At 43.2% G+C, this 22,361-nt stretch overlaps 1 protein-coding gene across 1 annotated transcript in view; it reads left to right on the forward strand.

Moving 5' to 3' along the window:
• The window catches only part of LOC126198962 (neuropeptides capa receptor-like), a gene marked incomplete at its 3' end in the record, with an annotated part of 1,187,493 nt that overhangs the window by 477,058 nt on the left and 688,074 nt on the right, over window positions 1-22,361 (forward strand). Inside the window, exon 2 of the mRNA XM_049935612.1 lies at window positions 372-1,666. Coding sequence (XP_049791569.1) covers window positions 1,369-1,666 — 298 coding nt within the window. The remainder of the gene's footprint in view (window positions 1-371; window positions 1,667-22,361) is intronic.

The following is a 22,361-nucleotide window of genomic DNA, read 5'->3' on the forward strand; positions in this document are numbered from 1 at the left end:
AAAGAAAAGGTAGAAGCCCACAGCCTGTTACGATCCTATTGCACTTACTATCTCAACATGCCTCGTATTGGTCAGCCCATCACACATCTGTAAACACAATCGTGCCGGTCGGGCTAGCGGCGGGGTATGAGGTGTCTTGCCACGGTCCGCGCGGCTCCTACCGTCGGAGGTTCGAGTCCTCCCCCCGGGCATGGGTGTGTAGCGTAAGTTAGTTTAAGTTAGATTAAGTAGTGTGTAAGCTTAGGGACCGATGACCTCAGCAGTTTGATCCCATAAGACCTTACCACAAATTTCCAACTTTTTGTTCTAAACACAACCACGACTGTAAAATAACACTTATTTTGTAATGCTTCTCCCATTTCTGTTTACAGGGGGGAGTGAACCTTCTACATGATGCCTCTCGGTCGCAGACGACGTGAGACACTAGCGGCGTCTAATGAAGCCGACGAGCGCGATGAAAACAACTCACAGACAATGCAGTAGACGCTGATAAGTGGCCTCGCAAATTTATGGTGCGGGCCTTAGCGCTCAGTCGCTGTCAGCTGCGGTAGAGCCCGGAGCCGCGATACCAGTTGCAGCCGAGCCACGCCGGCGGGGCATCCAGCACACGGCGCCCGCGGCTTGCAGAGCGGCGTCACACCGCCTGTCGGTCCGAAACAGGCTCTGTGCTACTGGCAGTGTGGAGTTCGCCATGCCTCATAACATCAGAAGACGGTAGTGTTGGTCTGCACTGCGATACCAAGTTACCGCCGTTGAGATATGTGAGTGACAAAACGATTGACGATCTGTGGTTCTCATATGAGTACAAGGCAAGCACGCTGTATTACGAAGGGCAAAGTGATTTTACACTCAAGTATTAGCACTAGGACGTGACAACATCTGAGTACCACCTACAGAGCACATAAACCTTCATATTATTAGGTGCTCAGTTTTCTTTCCTCGCCGTTAGTAACCGCGGATATGTACTTACGCCCTTATCGATATATTGCATCGATTGTAATGCCGCTATCGATAAAAAATTCAAGGAACAATTCTTAATGATGATGTTCTTCATCTCTTTCGACCGGGTGTCCGAAGATATCGGATAGAAGTAGTAAAGAGTATGTTTCATTTTGGATTAGTCCATCGATTGTAATTCCGCTATCGATAAAAAAATTCAAGGAACAATTCTTAATGATGATGTTCTTCATCTCTTTCGACCGGGTGTCCGAAGATATCGGATAGAAGCAGCAGAGAGTATCTTTCCTTTTGGATTACCTCGGATCGAAAACTGAAGCTTGTATTTACCGGTTGGAATAGTGTTGAGTGAGACAGATGCGCTATTGTTCAACGTAGTAAGAGTTATAGTATTTCTCAGAGCGCAGCGCGATGGGTATCACGGTTTCGATATCGACGCCTCCTCCAGACATGAACGAGACTCTGGCGGAGGCGCTGCTGAACGAGACTCTGTCGGTGCGCGAGTACCTGGAGCTGACGCGCGGGCCCAAACACCTGTCGCCGTGGGTGGTGGTGCCCATCACCGTCGTCTACTCCGTCATCTTCATCACGGGCGTGCTCGGCAACGTGGCCGTGTGCGCGGTCATTGTACGCTCGCCCAGCATGCGCACCACAACAAACTACTACCTGTTCAGCCTCGCCATCTCCGACCTCATACTGCTCCTGCTAGGTGAGTACACTTCCATTCTATCAACGCCTACTATCACATACATAAATGTTATTACATCAGTGCTTCACGGTCTTTGCCAGTGAAGGATGTTACCTCTCACCTCTTCCGTCCCCTTCTTCAAACAAGTTTCATTAGCAATTACATAGGCGTCTGCAAAAATTTTTCACAAGCAGGAGCAAGATTCAAAACGTGTCAGTTTCGACACAGCCTGAAGTGTTTCGGTGAATTTCAGTATGTGTGGTGCTCCAAGAACTAAATTTAATCATAAGTTCACAACTGTATCTTAAACATTGACAATTATCTGTTTAGTATTTTTAAGGTAAATCTCTTAGCTACAAATTGCTAACTTCACTTAAATAGTATATGAAAAGTACATATTTTGCGCTATTAGTACGAGTAGGGATGCGTATTTTCGGTGTAGATGTCTAAATTACGTCCTCGTACGATTAAATGAGACGAGTAGTGAGAGAGCTGGAAAATATTCACAAAAACAATTTATTCGTATTCCTATAATGTTGCACTGAAACTGAAAACAAAACATCTTAACTAACAAAAAGAGTCACAATGATGACAAAATCCTGCTAGTTGTCAGCAAAAATGTCACATTAACACCCTTCGAAGTAGAGAAACAGGAACTAAATTATAAAAGGCTTATTCAACTTTAGTACTGTTTATAATACTTCATGCCGCAGGGGAGTGTCGTAGGACCGTTGCTATTCACAATATACATAAATGACCTTGTGGATGACACCGGAAGTTCACTGACGCTTTTTGTAGATGATGCTGTGGTATATCGAGAGGTTGTAACAATGGAAAATTATACTGCAATGCACGAGGATCTGCAGCGAATTGACGCAAGGTGCAGGGAATGGCAATTGAATCCCAATGTAGACAAGTGTAATACGCTGCGAATACATAGAAAGAAAGATCCCTTATTATTTAGCTACAATATAGCACGTCAGCAACTGGAAGCAGTTAATTCTATAAATTATCTGGGAGAACGCATTAGGAGTGATTTAAAATGGAATGATCATATAAAGTTGATCGTCGGTAAAGCAGAAGCCAGACTGAGATTCATTGGAAGAATCCTAAGGAAATGCAATCCGGAAACGAAGGAAGTAGGTTACAGTACGTTGTTCGCCCACTGCTTGAATACTTTCGGGTTCCGATGGATAGGTCAGGAGTCCACTACACGCAACAAGCGGCTACACGGGTAGCAGGGGTTGTGTGGCGTGGGCTGGGCGGTTTTTTAGGTTAGATGGCCTTGGGCAAGTACAGAAAGGGCAACAGATATAGACTGGGACACTAAGATGTTTAGGACGGGTGGTAGGGACAGAGCATCGAGTGACATTATACTGAGTGCACTATCCGAAAATTACCTCGAGCAATTAAACAGAGAACCGACTCGTGGAGATAACATCTTGGACCTACTGATAACAAACAGACCCGAACTTATTACTTTCGTCTTTCTTCGATTTATTTTCAGTCCGTGTTCTGTACTCATTAGATAGTTCATTCCATTCAGCAGCTCGTGTAATTCTTCTTTACTTTCACTCAGGATAGCAATGTCATCAGCGAATCGTATCATTGATAACCTTTCACCTTGAATTTTGCTTCTTCGATGTAAATGTGGAACTGTAGGGGCGAGAAACCACACCCCTGTCTTACACTTCGTTCTTGGTTGTCCACTCTTATTATTCCCTCTAGGCTCATCTACATATTGTGTATTACCCGTCTCTCCCTATAGCTTAACTCTATTTTTCTCAGCATTTCGAACGTCTTGCACCATTTTACTTTGTCGAACGCTTTTTCCAGGTCGATAGATTCTATGAACACGTTTTTATTTATCTTTAGTCTTGCTTCAGTTATCAACCGCAACACTAGAATTGATACTTTGGTGCCTTTACCTTTCCTGAAGCCGAAGTTTTCGTTATTTAACACATCCTAAACTTTCTTTCCCATTATTCCTTGGTACTTCTGTATCTCACTTCTTTGCGTACTGATTCTTCCTTACAAATCTCTTAAACTTCAGCCTACTCTTCATCACTACTGCATTGTCATCTGAGTCGATATCTGCTCCTGGATACGCCTTACAATCCAGTATCTGATTTCTGAATCTCTGTCTGACCATTACGTAACCTAACTGAAATAATCCCGTATCAGCCGGCCGTTTTCGAAGTATACGTCCACCTCTTGTGATTCTTGTACAGAGTATTCGTTGTTACAATCAGAAATTTATTACAGAACTCAACTAGTCTCTCTCCTGTCTCATTCCTTTTATCAAGCCCACATTCTTCTGTAACCGTTGCTTCTGCTCCTTCCCCCACAACGGCATTCCAATTCCCCCATGACTATTATATTTTCACCTAACTTTACATACTGCATTACCCTTTCAATGCCCTCATATACCTTCTCTATCTCTTCAGCTTCAGCTTGGGACGTCGCCTGTATACCTGCATTGTAGTTCTCGATGTACATTTGTTGTCGATACTGATAAAAACAACTCTATAACTGAGCTGTTGACAGTAACACACTCTCTTCCTAGCTTCCCGTTGATAACGAATCCTACTCTCGTTATACCATTTTCGGCTGCTTCCCCTACACTCATTTGTCCAGAAATCCTTGTCTTCTTTCCATTTAACTTCAATGATCCATACTACACAGGGTGTCAATTTTAAGTTGACAAACCAGAATAACTCGAAAAACAATCTTCACAAGAAAAAATGTGTAGAATCCAAAGTTGATTATTTTCGAGGGGAGCATCTGCTGGTGCTAAAATTAGCCCGCCACACCAGCCCCCAGGGGGTGGGGCGGGAGGCCACCTTAAAATGTCAAATGGGAACCCCCACATTTTATACAGAATCAAATTCTACATAAAAATCTACGTACATTTTGTTTTAAACATTTGTTTTGATTCTAGATAGTTGGCGCTGTAATTCAAGAAAATCCATGTTCTCACTTTTGAGTGGAAAATGTGCTGGGGTGGCTGCCTAATTTTTGCACTAGCAGATGTCCCCCTCGTAAATAATCAACTTTTGATCCTACACACTTTTTTCGTGAGAAGCTTATTTTTCTGGTTATTCTGGTTTCTCAACTTAAAATTTATACCCCACGTCTAGACTAAGACTTCGCATTTTCCTTTTCAGATTTTATAGCTTCCCTACCATGTTCGAGATTCTGACATTCCACGCCACGACTCGTAGAACGTTATCCTTCCGTCGGTTATTCCATCTGTTTCTCACTTTCACCTCCCTCTTGGTTGCCCCCTCCCAGAGATCCAAATGGGGGCTTATTCCGGAATATTTGGCAATGTAGAGATCATCATTACACTTTTTCAATTACGAGTCGCATTTCTTGTGGATACGTATTGTGTGTCTGTAATGCGGTGATTTCCATTGTCTTCTGTATACTCATGCCGTTGATCATAGCTGATTCTTCCGCCTTCGGGAGCAGTTTCAAACGCCAAGGACAAAAGAGTGTCATCTGTGCTATGAATCCATTGACGTCAGCTGTATTACCGAAAAATTACTTGTTGGTGACACGTGAAAATCAGTGGCGCGCCGTGACTTGAATCCGGATTATCCACTTACCACGAGCGGTCGCCTTAACCATTTCGGATATGAGTGCGCGCTTTATGGATCGACGTAGACCTCTATATGTCACACCGCCTACGCTCGGATTACTTGTAGCATTAGTTGGATTCTCACAAAAATATTAATGAGACGAACGTGTTCAACGTTAGTATTACAAACGTCGTTTCGATCGTCTAGGCTCGTAAGTCTTATTTTACGTGATTTATATGTATGCATCCCTGAAAGAACAGACATCATAAAATAAGTATCTAAAATAAGTTAGTGTTTCGTATTCCGTGAAGCACGTCTTCGGGACCAGCCCTTCATCTGTCTCAACAAATGTGCGAAAACACTCTCAGGATGCCCAGTACAGCACATCAACAGTCGTATTCCAGGCTACCGCAACATTCTGTTCGCAGACTACCGAGCTGCTCGTAACGTTATGCGAGCGGGGCTCTCAGTGACAGCAAGAACAACACAATAATCTACATCTACATCCATACTCGGCAAGCCACCTAACGGTGTGTGGCGGAGGGTACCTTGAGCATCGAGTGACATTATACTGAGTGCACTATCCGAAAATTACCTCCAGCAATTAAACAGAGAACCGACTCGTGGAGATAACATCTTGGACCTACTGATAACAAACAGACCCGAACTTTTCATCTCTGTATGTGCAGAACAGGGAATCAGTGATCATAAGGCCGTTGCAGCATCCCTGGGATAGGAATATAAAAAAAGGGAGGAAGGTTTATCTGTTTAGCAAGAGTAATAGAAGGCAGATTTCAGACTACCTAACAGATCAAAACGAAAATTTCTGTTCCGACACTGACAATGTTGAGTGTTTATGGAAAAAGTCCAAGGCAATCGTAAAATGCGTTTTAGACAGGTACGTGCCGAGTAAAACTGTGAGGGACGGGAAAAACCCACCGTGGTACAACAACAAAGTTAGGAAGCTACTGCGAAAGCAAAGAGAGCTTCACTCCAAGTTTAAACGCAGCCAAAACCTCTCAGACAAACAGAAGCTAAACGATGTCAAAGTTAGCGTAAGGAGGGCTATGCGTGAAGCGTTCAATGAATTCGAAAGTAAAAATCTATGCACCGACTTGACAGAAAATCCTAGGAAGTTCTGGTCTTACGTTAAATCAGTAAGTGGCTCGAAACAGCATATCCAGACACTCTGGGATGATGATGGCATTGAAACAGAGGATGACACGCGTAAAGCTGAAATACTAAACACCTTTCTCCAAAGCTGTTTCACAGAGGAAGACCGCACTACAGTTCCTTCTCTAAATCCTCCCACAAACGAAAAAAATGGCTGACATCGAAATAAGTGTCCAAGGAATAGAAAAGCAACTGGAATCATTCAACAGAGGAAAGTCCACTGGACCTGACGGGATACCAGTTCGATTCTACACAGAGTACGCGAAAGAACTTGCCCCCCTTCTGACAGCCGTGTACCGCAAGTCTCTAGAGGAACTGAAGGTTCCAAATGATTGGAAAAGAGCACAGGTAGTCCCAGTCTTCAAGAAGGGTCGTCGAGCGGATGCGCAAAACTATAGACCTATATCTCTGACGTCGATCTGTTGTAGAATTTTAGAACATGTTTTTTGCTCGAGTATCATGTCGTTTTTGGAAACCCAGAATCTACTATGTAGGAATCAACATGGATTACGGAAACAGCGATCGTGTGAGACCCAACTCGCTTTATTTGTTCATGAGACCCAGAAAATATTAGATACAGGCTCCCAGGTAGATGCTATTTTTCTTGACTTCCGGAAGGCGTTCGATACAGTTCCGCACTGTCGCCTGATAAACAAAGTAAGAGCCTACGTAATATCAGACCAGCTGTGTGGCTGGGTTGAAGAGTTTTTAGCAAACAGAACACAGCATGTTGTTATCGATGGAGAGACGTCTACAGACGTTAAAGTAACCTCTGGCGTGCCACAGGGGAGTGTTATGGGACCATTGCTTTTCACAATGTATATAAATGACCTAGTAGATAGTGTCGGAAGTTACATGCGGCTTTTCGCGGATGATGCTGTAGTATACAGAGAAATTGCAGCATTAGAAAATTGTAGCGAAATGCAGGAAGATCTGCAGCGGATAGGCACTTGGTGCAGGGAGTGGCAACTGTCCCTTAACATAGACAAATGTAATGTATTGCGAATACATAGAAAGAAGGATCCATTATTGTATGATTATATGATAGCGGAACAAACACTGGTAGCAGTTACTTCTGTAAAATATCTGGGAGTATGCGTGCAGAACGATTTGAAGTGGAATGATCATATAAAATTAATTGTTGGTAAGGCGGGTACCAGGTTGAGATTCATTGGGAGAGTGCTTAGAAAATGTAGTCCATCAACAAAGGAGGTGGCTTACAAAACACTTGTTCGACCTATACTTGAGTACTGCTCACCAGAGTGGGATCCGTACCACATCGGGTTGACGGAGGAGATAGAGAAGATCCAAAGAAGAGCGGCGCGTTGCGTCACAGGGTTATTTGGTAACCGTGATAGCGTTACGGAGATGTTTAATTAACTCAAGTGGCAGACTCTGCAAGAGAGGCGCTCTGCATGGCGGTGTAGCTTGCTCGCCAGGTTTCGAGAGGGTGCGTTTCTGGATGAGGTATCGAATATATTGCTTCCCCCTACTTATACCTCCCGAGGAGATCACAAATGTAAAACTAGAGAGATTAGAGCGCGCACGGAGGCTTTCAGACAGTCGTTCTTCCCGCGAACCATACGCGACTGGAACAGGAAAGGGAGGTAATGACAGTGGTACGTAAAGTGCCCTCCGCCACACACCGTTTGGTGGCTTGCGGAGTATAAATGTAGATGTAGATGTAGATGTACTGCTCAGCAGTGTGGGATCCGTACCAGATAGGGTTGATAGAAGAGTTAGAGAAGATCCAACGGAGAGCAGCGATCTTCGTTACAGGATCATTTAGTAATCGCGAAAGCGTTACGGAGATGATAGATAAACTCCAGTGGAAGACTCTGCAGGAGAGACGCTCAGTAGCTCGGTACGGGCTTTTGTTGAAGTTTCGAGAACATACCTTCACCGAAGAGTCAAGCAGTATATTGCTCCCTCCTACGTATATCTCGCGAAGAGACCATGAGGATAAAATCAGAGAGATTAGAGCCCACACAGAGGCATACCGACAATCCTTCTTTCAACGAACAATACGAGACTGGAATAGGAGGGAGAACCGGTAGAGGTACTCAAGGTACCCTCAGCCACACACCGTCAGGTGGTTTGCGGAGTATGGATGTAGATGTAGATGTAGATTATAAATAAAACTTGACATATGTTCATGTTAACAATTTATGGGATTACTTTCATGGTTTCTTTCTTTTTGTGTTGACTGGCATAACTGACGTTGAGCAAAATGTTTTTTAAAGCTGCATTTTTTAGGTTGGTTAGATAACTTGTATCCGACATCGTAGCTGAGGTCCCTAACACATGCACATGCCGTGGAGCTCCACTCGGAAGTAACCCAGCTCCAATCCTGGTGAGGATGGAGGTTTTGCTGCCAGTATTTGGCCAGCAACGGGAGGAGAGGTTTCTGATCATCAGTCTTTGCATTAGGTTTTCCGTGATTTCCCTAAATTGCTCCAGGCAAATGCCGGGATGGTTCCTCTGAAAGGGCGTGGGAGACTTTCTTCCCTGGCCTTCTCTAATCCTCGCTGTCTGGTCTCTTCACTCAAACAACCCCCTGCCCCCCACCACTAATGTCCTGGATTAAATACCAAAATACCAAACTTCTCCCCAATGTCCCATGAAGCGAAGGCATGTGAAATTGTTGAAGGTGGTCCGTCCATCGGATGGGGACGTTAAGCTCGGCAGCCTCCTTCGTACTATTCGACATGAGTAGGCTATGTGCTGGAACCCCATTTCCTTTTCTCCACTCCCTTACTTCATAACAACACAAATCCAGCACTGCAGCCTACAAGCACTCACCACAGCCATCCGCAGAGCCCACTCCATTAATTCATAACGGGTTGGAGGAAGGCAACAGTGAACCATCTCCGCTAGGATCTTGCCATGAGCGGTGAGGCAGGGACCTTACATCTGCCCACTCTACGCTCATTTCCTGTGTATGGGGCTAATTTTTACTGGCCTGCAGTCCAAATCCAATATAAGATTAGGTGAATATGGGAAACCTGCCATAACCATCCTCCACATTCCCGATAGAATCAGTTTTTTAGCAGCTTCTTCTCTCCAGTTTATCATATTATTATGCATAAAGCGAACTCGAATGATAGTTCTTAGATCTGTGACTGCACTCGGCGCTGCACTGCATCCGCAGACTTTAAGAAAGGCCCAGTCAGGGAGAGCCTCAGGTCTGACGTTACTTTTAGTTCTCCATTTATCAGAGATCTCTCGAAGAAACTAGGTCGCCTTTGTTCTCTACTTTTTCATGTTAGTTTTATCTGGGAGCATAGTTTTATTTTTCAAAAGAGTGCTTCCATTAATTTTGGGATCATTAGCGTATTACAGTCCGTTTAGAGAACAAAATTACTCGGTAGGAATCTATTTGTACTTCGCAAAGAGGTTTTCGTTAATCATCTGACTCAATTCGTCCATGAGATCCTGAGGACACTGATACCGTGTTCGTAGACTAGCAGAAGGTACTCCATATTGTTTCACAGTGTCCCATTAGTGAACAAATTACAATTTATGGAATATGAGATAAGCCTTAAGAAATTCACAGATGTTAAAGTTACTTTCGCCGCACCCAAAGGAGATGATTTGGAGGCAGCCTTACTGTTCACAATATAAGCACATCGGACAAAGAGATAGTCAGCCTACACGAGACATGACTGTAATACCGTGTAGCTCCTTGAGTCTCTTCCTAAAGTGCCAGGACCATGCAGTTGCCCCAAAATTTGCCAGGTAGGTTCACTTTGTTAAGAACGCTGCTGTGGATAGGATTTTACATAGGGCAGGATCTGCTATTGTCAGAGAAAGAATTCGTTTTACTCGTCGTTTGTTGGACATTGTTTCTGAACACCTGTATCATCGGCATTTGATGGTAGCAGCTGTATTATTTCCTGACTCACGGGACTGGATTGATGACACGACATCGACAAAGTCTGACTGCTTTCACGAAGTGGCTACAAAAAGACAGATTGCCAAGTACAGGCGATTGGACCAGCCTTCTCAGGGGGACTCTGTTATTCGACGTCCTGTCATAAATTTGAAGGGTAAGGATCTGGACGAAGCATCGTTATTTGTCTTAAGTAAAGGGCTAAATTTTGCCCCTACTCCGAAGACTTTGCCGATATCATCATTCATCAGTGCCTTTGAAGAAGCTGTCCGACCGCTGTCAGAGGATTCTGCTGTAGAAAACAGACGAGAAATCTGCCGAGCAAATACGCAACATCGTCCACAAAGAAGTAATGTTTCCAAGGAAGAGACGTGTGAGATAGGAAAGCTGCATGAGGATACTAACATAGTCGTCCTGCGAGCTGATAAAGGTAATGCTACCGTCCTTTTGCTTCAGGAAGTCTACAAGTTCTGGTGCATACCGGGAGATTAACAAAGATCCTACCAACAAGGTGACAATAAGGACTGCTGCCTTGGCGAACGCTTCATCACTACCAAAGGAAGTCATAAGAAGTTTAAAAGTGCGAGGTGCAGTACCACCGAGATTTTATGGGCTTCCTATAGTTGACAAGATGGATAAGGGTGAGCGTCTGGAGAACTTGTCTGTGAGGCCTATAACGAGAACCAATGGTTCACCTGCGTATTTTACTGCCAATTATTTAACTTCCTTATTAAAACTACTGGTAGGAAAATGTAGTCACCACATTCGTAATTCTGTTCATTTTATTCAGAGACTTAGCAATGTCAGGCTGAATAGTACGGATGTGCCTGTTAGTTTTGAGATGGTATCATTATGAGCGAAGGTGCCTTTAAAGAACTCTTTATATCTCATCGGCCAATATTTTGATAAGAAAATTACGGCCTTATTTGAACATGTGTTTTTATCATCTTATTTTCAGATTAATGGTGAATTTTATGAGCAGATTGACGGCTTGGCTATGGGAAGCCCCCTCTCCCCACTAGTAGCTAATTTATTCATGGAAGACTTCGAGGACAAGGCACTTGACTCAGCAAGTTTTAAACCAACGGTCTTCTGGAGGTCCGCGGACGACACATTTGTGGCATGGCCACACGGGATGGATGAATTACATCGATTTCTTGAGCATTTGATCTCTATCTATGCTGGTATAAAATTTACTGTGGAAATATGAAAAGACGATTGCCTCCCCTCTTTGGATGTTGTCGTTCGCCGTAAAGATGATGGCACATTAGGACATGCCGTATCTCGAAATCCAACACACACAAATCTATATCTACAAGCGAGTAGCGGCCTTCATCTTTCACAAACAGTAGGTGTCCATAAGACCTAAATGTATAGAACGCACTGTATATCCGATAAAGATAATTTGCAAGAAGAGCTCACATACCTCAAGAGCGTTTTTAAAGCGAATGGACTTTCTCCACAACAAACTCGTAGAGCATTCGTTGTAAGACCTAGAATGCAGGCATGTAATGGGGAAGAAGAGAGTAATTCCTTCAGATAAAAAGAGTTTTTGTTCTATGTGGGAGCTCTTTCCACCAAGGTAGGCCGTATTCTTGAGGCACTGTGTTAAGGTGATCTTCCGGCCATCCACGAAGATTGCAGCTTTACTCGTCTCTGTTAAGGAAGATTTACTGCTTTGTATAGCGGGTGTGTATCAAATTTCCTTGCGGAAATTGTGAGAAATCATACATACGTCATACAACTGGCACCGTTCATGAGAGATGTGTGGAGCATCGAATATACATACGCGCATTACAGCCAGACAAGTCAGCTGTGGCCGAACATTGTACCGATACAGGGCCTACCATGAATTACAGTGATGTGAAGATTTTAACATGCAGCTGTTCCTTTTGGGATTCTGTCTTCAAGGAAGCTATAGAGATTAGCTAATAATTTAATAAGTAGAGTTAATGGTATTAATTTGGACAAAGCATGGAATCCGGCTCTTGAGGTAATTAAACTGCAGAGAACTCGTCATGGTGTCACCATCGCGAACATAATTCGATAAGCGAATCGAATGTCAGTAAGCCTTCGACACAGGCGGCGCATGTGTAAGCGTATTTCCTTGCCGATGACCAGCGTGTGTCACCCGCATGCGTTGTACCGCCGCGGTGGAGCATATAAGGCGGCACTTGGCATCTTGTCGTCAGTCTTGTGACTCACTCTGAGGATGGCCGGAGGATACGCGGCCGAAATGTCACTGGAGGACGTTTTATTTGCGCGGCTGCGTGCCAGAAATTTAACGGACAATTGCTGTAATAGGTTTGATTAATGCGTAAAAGTGATCAAATTGATCGATGTCATGTCTGTAGTGCTTAAGGGCGATGTGTTTTTGCTCTGGATGATCTGCAGCCAAAGGAGAAGCTGGCAGCAGCGGAACACTGCAAGAGTCAAGTGTAGACTGGGGCTTTTCGAGTGACGAGCTCCAGGGAGCGTCTCTGGACATTTACATAAGTTCTGAAGGGAGGCAGATCTGCCTATGGTAACTAGTGGTATAAGATTGCGCAAATGTTTGCTTCTGGCTGTCAACAGCCACTAACAAACTTACACTTCCGAAGAAACTTCATATTTAGAGAGGTCTGAATATGTTCCATAGTAGGACTTTAACGTTTGCCGCTTGGTTTACGACACTGAGTATAGACAGTGTATGAGTTCCTATTCTTTGTATTTAATGTGATGATTTGGAAATCGTCTTCTTCAACTCTCAACTGTTTTGAGGTGGCAAATATTTTGTGTATAGTGATTGCCAAATGGCCGGCCGGTGCGGCCGAGCGGTTCTAAGCGCTTCAGTCTGGAACCGCGCGACCGCTACGGTCGCAGGTTCGAATCCTGCCTCGGGCATGGATGTGTGTGATGTCCTTAGGTTGGTTAGGTTTAAGTAGTTCTAAGTTCTAGGGGACAGATGACGTCAAATGTTATGTCCCATAGTGCTCAGAGCCATATGAACCATGTGAAGCTTCATTTCGAATAGCACATCAAGGATTTGACAGTCGTCTGGCCATCTAGATTTATGATTACCGTAGTGTATGCAAATCACTGAAGGCAATTGTAGGGAATGCTCCTTTGATAGGGAACGACCCCTGTTATTCCACAGTATGAGCTTCTACCCCGTGTGACCTCGTCGTTCTTCCTCTGGACTTGTGATAAGCAAGTGTGTGAGGATAATCATAGCGCCTGATCGAATTCATAATGAACATTACGTAGCTCTGTGAGAAGCTTCCTAGAACTGGGTAGCTATACAGTATCCATCGACAGACGACGGATGGAAGTCATCTATGCTGCTGCTCAATAATCACACTCATCTCCAAACACAGGAGGAGAAACCCGAAGTATTGAATTCTATGATATTATTTCTCTGAGGAAGATCGTATTATGGTCCTTTCTCAAAATCGTCGTTCTGACGAAATTTGACAACTAACAATCGTGTAACTGACAATGAAATTAAACGTGCATCTCAGTACATGGAAAACCATATGATCTGAAGATACCTTCAGACGAAGTATAGGAACTAGAGGTCGTATTTTTCCGCGCTACGTTAGCGTAATTGAAAGTTGACATACGGCTGTCTTTACTCAAATCGAAAGTAGTTCACAGAAAATGTATTAGTAACCAAAATGTTTGGACTACCTAATCGTCAGTACGAGAACAAAATAAATAGATACATGAAAAGCGTCACGTACATCTGTGTCGTACGTAGGAGAATTGAGAACAATAACTTGTCCACGTTTCATGTTACACCATGTTCTGAAAAGGTCAAGGTCAATCAAAAACGAGTATACTCTTTTATACAGACTTATCCCCACTTAATTAACCCAAATACACCGTAGCAAATGTTGAAACAGACGACCCTTTTCACTCTAGCAAAGAACATAGCAGCGATTCAGGGATTGACGTGTTCTCTGAAACACGCCTAAACTGAATCACGTCTGCTGCTGCCTTAATGCGGCCCACCAAATGCTGTTCATCTCCAGCTGATGTTGAATACAGGCTGTCTTTCATGGTACCCCATAGGAATAAATCCAGCGGTGTCAAGTCTGGCGAAAGTGGAGGCCATCATGTTGGTCCAACGCGTCCGATCTATCTACTAGCAAATGTGCCACCTAGATGATCTCGGACAGCATTTGCAAAATGCAGAGTAGCACCATCATCTTGGAACCAAATTTTCTGCCTAACTAGAATGGTTAAAATGGCTCTGAGCACTATGGGACTTAGCATCTGAGGTCATCAGTCCCCTAGAGCTAAGAACTACTTAATTCTGACTAACCTAAGAACATCACACACATCCATGCCCAAGGCAGGATTCTAACGTGCGACCGTAGTGGTAGCGCGGTTCCGGACTGAAGCGCCTAGAACTGCTCGGCCACACCGACCGGAATCTGCCTAAATCCAAGCTGTACATCCTCCACAAGTGCACGCAATACATGTTGCAAAAATACAGGGCATGTGTGAGCATTCTTTTATAAACCCTTGTCGCCAGTTTTGTAAACCCTAGTCGCCAGTTTAGTAAAGGTCTCATCGCTACTGCTGTGGAGGCCCAGTTGCCATTGTAGTTACGGGAGGCCGAGTTTGTGAGTTTTTGAAACGGTTTCTGGTGCAGTACACCGCTACGACAATTTCTTCCTGCCACTGTTACTCAGCTTAGACCCAGAGTGAGGTAAGAGGATAGGAGAACGAAGGCTCCAACAAATTTCTAACGAAGTCACACAAACGAGTTAAAAAGTGTTTACTTATCTTTGTGACCTTTTGAATAACGAAGTCTGCAACACAGCATGTAATAAAACACAAAAAAGCCCTCAATTGCTCAGAACAAATAATCGTAGGTAAACTTCACTGTACATAGCAAATGCAATTTACAACAACTGTCTGTTCTCTTCTAAGAGTTCACTGAACGACGTTCCCGGTTTAAGTCAGTCGTGGAAGATAATCTGTAACCAAGTGGGCGAGAGCTGCTCTTCTACCTTCCGAGTAGGCTTCTGTCCGCTGTCGTCCGGTCATTGGCGGATTGTACTCCGCCGGCAACTGGCCGAGGCGAAGTCGGTATCTTCATCCTCAGCGCCGACTGTGGCGTTGGTGGAGCTCGCGTAAGGGGCGAGTCTCTATGGCACTGGTACCAGCTCGCATCTTTGCACATGTGGTGCTTTTGCCCTGGCTGTGTCTCCCTCGGACATCACAGCACATCCAACCTTTGAGGTAACATGTAGTGGCTAATAAGCGATTGTATTCCAATATTAACTCCCACATGATTACAGTGAATCGCTCTTGATGACCATAGCCGTACGTTTGCTTCAAGATTCTGTAGTGTCCCAAAGTGGCTGTTGTTTGAATTGAAAATGCCTTCACGGGTAAAGCAATTCTCATCAGTATATTTCACGGTTTCAGGGAAATGCGGCTGGCGTGGTACTCATTGTAAGGACCAATCAACAAATTCCAGATCCCTAGGGAAGTCGTACCGACCCACCGCTTGTACTTTTAGTCGCTGGAAAGAATGTAGACCAGTCTTATGAACGACGTTCGAGGCGTGATGCTGGTCTACGCCAGTTTCTTGAGCTATTCTTCTGGTTCTTGTTGTTGCAACGATGAGACGTGACACATCTTCGTGAAACTCAACTGTACGACCAGTGCGTCTCCAACCTGTGTCATGTATGTTAGCACGCAAAGATTTTCTCCCTCTCTGATACGTATGTCAATTACAGCAAATATATTTTTTTAGGCTTCATGCGATGTGGATAACGTTCCTGATAAAGCCCTATAAGCAGCCCTTGCGTTGCAATGAGCAGCGCCACTTACTAAGTGCACGTCACTTACCTCATTCCATGTGAAATCACATTTCTAGTGACTGCTTTACAGCACTCACTCGTTGGTACTCACTGTATTCGGACCATTGAACCTACGGAATACGATTCAATTGTGCTTCAAACCAATGCTCTGCACTGCACATCAGTCCCACCTAGTGTCGTGAAGTACAGTGCGGTTTGTTTACATGTGGCAAACACGAACAAGTTTCAAACCTGAAGACAGTCACACAGCCTGAGTTGATGCACGTATCGCTGTAAATATGCAAAGGCGGCCCTTAGTTCCTATACTCATATTCTTTTGTTTGATGCTATCATTCTACCCTGCATTTCTGGTCCAGTTGTTTTTCCGCACCCTGTACGAAAGAGAACGCTTTTTGTTGCTTAAGGAAGTCTACGGAACGACTATGAACCAAGTAAGCATACGAAGCAAACAGAAAAATGCGCAAATCATTCTCATTTACGGAATAGTGGCACGCATAACTAGAAAACTAATCGCTGACGTCAATTTACAGATTAATTGTCATGGACTGTGCGGCTGGTGCCGGCGGAGATTCGAGTCCTCCCTCAGGCATGGATGTGTGTGATTGTCCTTTGGATAATTAAGCTCAAATAATGTGTAAGCTTAGGGACTGATGACCTTCGCAGTTAAGTCCCACAAGATTTCACACACATTTGACCATTTGAATTGATTAATTACGGAAGTAGTTGTATTCTCGAATATTAATACCTTACAGGAGAATGAAAAATATATCTTTGGGAATCAAAATGTCTGCTGACAACAACCGTATGATTTAGCCAACTGCGACTGGTGGCACCGAAACGCAGAAGGCGGTGGCCAGACTAACACAGTGTTTGTTAACTTCTGGATGGGATTCAACAAAGTTCTGTACTATCTTCTTGTGAAAAAATACGAGCTTAATTAATATCGTAGCAGCCTTGTGACTTACACGTTCTAATTAATGTAGAGTAATCCTCTTTAGGCATACTGTTCACGCAGTTTATAAATTGAGAATAACGTCAGTTATGTGACACTATCGTGAATGTGGGCAATGTAATACATCAAAACTTCTGCGAAATGCAGAAAGACCTCGAGATGATGGAAGTATTGTGCAAGGATTACCAGCTGACCCTCGGTATATAACGTGTGTTACAGAAGGAGAGAACTAGTATAGTCAAATTACAGTAATAGTATCATGTATCAACTACTGATCGATTATGATAGTGTGTCGTGAAATTATACTCACGGATAACATTTTTTCCACACCATTATTCAAATGAGGTAGACTTCCTGCATTATACATTCTTAAGTCACCAGTGCCTTTAATTATTCACGCCATAATCATCAGGAATATTTCATTCTATACCTCATCATTAATGAATTTTGCTGCATGGAAATGTGAAAATATTTCCAGCGAACAATAATATGACGAGAATGTTGGAGCCATTTTCAGACATTCAGGAGTTACTGTTTTCGCAAATGGCGTACTTCACATCATAGTTAACAGCTGTAGTAAAGATGCAGCTATAAAGCAGTGAAGTTGTACTGACATTAAGCATGGAGGGGGCAGTGACTCTTACGACGTCCAGCAGGAGTGAACTGGACTGTAAAATAGCCAATATGTACCTCCTGCTTTTAACAATTTAACTACATCTGCTTTTGAAGTGGACAGCTCTTGAGCCTTTATCCACTCTTGTCGCATTATTTTAAAATCGAAGTTTGTGCTGAGCTATTAAGGTTCAGTATGCGGAAGTTTATAGTACGAAAAACTAAGACAAAATTATGAAATGATACATACATATCCTTCCCACAACTAAATGTTTCTTAAAGGAAGCAAGAGCAGAACGGTATGGCGTTTGTGCAACAGGGATCTTGTTTATTAAACGAACCACTGATAAGACTCAGACGAGTGTGTGCTACTGAATGAAAACAAGTTTATGAATGCAGTATCGTGATGTAATATTCGACCCTCTATGCTTATAGGCAGTGGTTCTGAACCTTCCTGAGACCGTTACCCCTCAGCGCAATTACCTATTTGCTAGTAGCCCCTCTCTCCCTCCCCGTGCCGGCCATACCACCATCGCTATCAATCATCAACATAAGCGCCTAACTAATCTCCCTTATTACAATTCCATTTCTAAAAGACGAAAGATAAATGATAGTTACTATTTGTAGCAGTTTTAATGAACAGTGGACTAATGGGTCAATGAGACAAACGGTACTTCTTATTTGTAACACCGTTTTATTATAAAAACCTGAAGCAAATTTCAGTGCATCGGGATTGCTACTTACAACTCCATCTCGGAAAAGAAAGTTAATCGTCCACACTGAGGGTACTCCCTTGTTATAAAACATGCTTCCTGTGAACTACTACTTGATTAACCCAGTCCCTGCACCACCATTTAAAATCAACCAAATTAAAATACGTGCACTACACTTGTTTCTGGATCATAACTTTATTGCTGGACCCCTTACGTCTGAACTGGCAAAACTGGACAATTTCAGGCTCTGAGTGTTTTGTGTCTGAAGACTGTCGCTGATAATAACAATGCTGCGTAGGCCCTTCAGCAGCTAAGCAGCCATTACATAGTCTCTGTTGTGTTGCCCTGTCAATTAGTTCGTTTACTGTTGCTAAGTGAAGAAGAGTTTCCGGTCTATTGCGGGAACTACCTACAACACAGAAAGGCGTGTCAACGAGATTTTTAAGTATCTGTGATGTATGAGTCTCCATTTTTCTGTCGTAGATTCATAGCAAAAATTATGTATGTAGTGGACGGACTGTGTGAGGAAAATTTTGTTCATAAATTTGTTTCACATGCTGTAATCTCCACCACATTGTGTCGCATATGTATGTTGATGTACTGAATGGACTACGTGAGGAATATTTTTTTCATAAATTCGTTTCACAAGCTGAAATTTCCATCACATTGTGTAACATAGTAATGCCAGTATTTAAGAAAATTGTATTTTTGGTAACTTAGTCTCACCATTCAGCCGTAACAGCAATGGCGTTTAAACATTATTTAGTTTAGTGCCCGAAACTCAGTTGAACACTTCCATCTTTCTCCTTCAGAAATTTTCGTTTACTTCTCAGGGGGTAATTACCTCCTGCTGTAACGCAGGTATGGGCATATGCACTACGCCCACACTATTTGCCCGCGGGTGCCTTCAGCGGGCAGTTATCACTCTCTCGTATCTCGCCTGTTGCCGGTAAGGGCGCGGCAAGACGAACTTGTTTGCTTTCTTCCGTTATGGTTGGCGTTGGTGGTGGGAATAAATTAGAAAGAGGAAAATAACTGAGGAGTTAAGATCCTCAAAACTAAAATCGATAGAGTCCCTATGCTTTAACCCACAGTGGGTAGAAGAATACATTTTAATTGAAACACAACCCGGCCCTCGATATTTTTTTTAATATTATTTACGTCATTGGCGGGAAGCAGTTCACCTCAATAAAGAGGAAAGAAAGGCTAATATTCAAGAACTAAAACGGAAAAGAGAGAAAGAAAAATGCTCATACACAAAGAAGCGCCAAAGAAACCCATGTAGGCATACGTATTCGAGTATAGAGATATCTAAACAGGCAGAATACGTCGCTGCGGTCGGCAACGCCTGTGTAAGCCAACAAGTGTCTGGCGCAGTTGTTAGATCGGTTACTGCTGCTACAGTGACAGGTTATCAAGATTTATGTGAGTTTGAACGTGGTATTACACTCGGCGCACGAGGGTTGGGACACAGCATCTCCGAGATAACGACGTAGTGAGGATTTTCCCATACGACCACTTCACGAGTGTACCGTGAATATCAGGAATCCGGCAAAAAAAATCAATTCTGCGACATCGCTGCAGCCGGAAAAAGATCCGGCAACAACGGGACCAACGACGACTGAAGAGAATCGTTCAACGTGACTGAAGTGCAACCCTTCCATAAATTGCTCCAGATATCAATGCTAGGTCATCAACGAAATAACATCGATATGGACTTTCGGAGCCGAAAGCCCACTTGTTTATCCTTGACGTCTGCACGACACAAAGCTTTACACCTAGCCTGGGCCCGTCAACACCGACATTGGACGGTGGATGACTGGAAACATGTTGCCTGGTCGGACGAGTCTCGTTTCAAATTGTATCGAGCGGATGGACGTGTATGGGTATGGAGACAACTTCATGAATACACGATCCCAATATATCAGCTGGGGACAGTTCAAGTTTATGGAGGCTCTGTAATGGTGTGGAGGGTGTGGCGTTGGAATGACATGGACACGTCTAGATACGACTCTGACAGGCGACACGTACGTAAGCATCCTGTCTGTCCACGTGCATCCATTCATGTCCATTCTGCATTGAACAATTGCAGCAGGACAATGCGACACCCCACACGCCCATTAATTGTTACAGGGTGGCTGCAGGGACACTAGTCTGAGATTAAACGCCCCCACTGGCCACCAAACTCACCACACACGAACATTATTGATCATATTTGGCATGCCTTGCTACGTGCTGTTTAGAAGAGATCTCCAGCCCTTCGTACTCTTACGATTTGTAGACAGCTCTGCAGAATTCGTGGTGTCAGTTCCCTCCAGCACTTCTTCAGACATTAGTCGAGTCCATGCCACTTCCTACTGCGGCACTTGTGCGTGCTCGCGGGGGCTCTACACGATATTAGGCAGGTGTACCAGTTTCTTCGGCTTTTCAGTGTATATCATTTCTTAAAAATGTTTCTATTATTTATAAAGCATTATTTTGTTTTTGCCCTCAGTTTTCCTCTTCCTTGTAACGTATTAAGAGGAAGAGAACCGTGCCATCCACAAAGATGGTGTACTGAGATTGAGCTATCACAAAGCTGTTAAAATAGTCACAACAGGACATTGTTGAGAACTTTTCTTCAATTTGCTTGGAGACATAGCATTATGGAAGGACTTGAATGGAATTCTAGTAAAAGTATTTGATGACATCCAGTGGATGTAGGATCGAGCGTCCCTAAGTGTCCCTTCGAAGCACGTGAAGGCCTTCAGTACAACTTTTCAAGGTAGATACAAATTTATTACCGACGTTTTCGACAGCGGCTTTGGATTAGAAAAGAAAACTACTTCCTTGGATAAAGCAATTTTCAGAACTATAGTTTGTGCACTTTTAAAATGATATACTACTCATAAATTAACTAAACTTGAAAAATGTACATCCAGTGAATATTTTGACGAATTTGTTAGGGTGTTACGAACTTCGTTACAAGATTTTTATAGTACGTTTAGTGACTTACATCGAATCATCTTGATTTTAGTCTTTTTGCAACTCCTGCTGCAACGGATGTTGAAAATACGCCTTCTGCAATTGAAACGGAGCACATTGACTTGCAGCGTAATTGTGTGCGCATGGTAAGGTTTAGTACTGCAGAAAAGATTGAAATATTTCACACGAATTTCCTACAAAAACAGTTGCCACACATGTTTCGAATGGCTGTTCGAGACTGTAGTATATTTGGGATCACATATTTGTGTGAAAGTGGTTCTTCAACAAAAAAATTGACTAAAGAGAGTAATGTGTGTAATCACTAGTGATCTTATCACAGGTATCGAAATGCAAGTGAAACAAAAATTAAAGACAATAGTGGAATGATGAAAACAGATATTTCTTTCTTTCCTTATTTTTCATTACTCTAAACTTAGCTCTTCTCAGTAAGATTACGTGTATTACGTTAATAGATGTATAATAAAAAATGTTTTCTTTGCTTATTACAATATGTCTTTGTTGTTCTTGTGACCGGAAAATCGAGTCGAAGAGACTGGCATTTTATTCTCTTTTTCTTGATCCCTGTACAGCCCGCCTCCTCCACGGTCCTCTCCTGAACTAGAAGACAGAATTGGGATCGCTTCGTACTATTTGTAATTGCAGTCAACCTGCGCAACGTATTAATATGGGCGCAGCTATACTCATGGCGGGAGTAAGCAGAGAAAATATTGTTTACCCTTTCTTCTTTACCCCTGTATTGTACCTCTGTTGAACTGAAGACAGTCAATCGCTTTTTATCGTCTGTTGGTTTCATCTCAACGTCTACACCTACCTTCTGTTTTTTTCTAAACCAGCCGGAGCGATACTTTAATGTCCGGAAGAAAATGGAACATCAAGTACGAGCAGGTAGCACAGGATAAAAAAATCAAAAATAAAATCTCAGTCGCTGACAAAGATCGGAAAACGATATGGCTGTTTTACATGGAAAATCTTAAGTGCCGCGATGG

This window comes from Schistocerca nitens, chromosome 8 (assembly GCF_023898315.1).
Source record: "Schistocerca nitens isolate TAMUIC-IGC-003100 chromosome 8, iqSchNite1.1, whole genome shotgun sequence".
In the NCBI taxonomy this organism is placed as follows: domain Eukaryota; kingdom Metazoa; phylum Arthropoda; class Insecta; order Orthoptera; family Acrididae; genus Schistocerca; species Schistocerca nitens.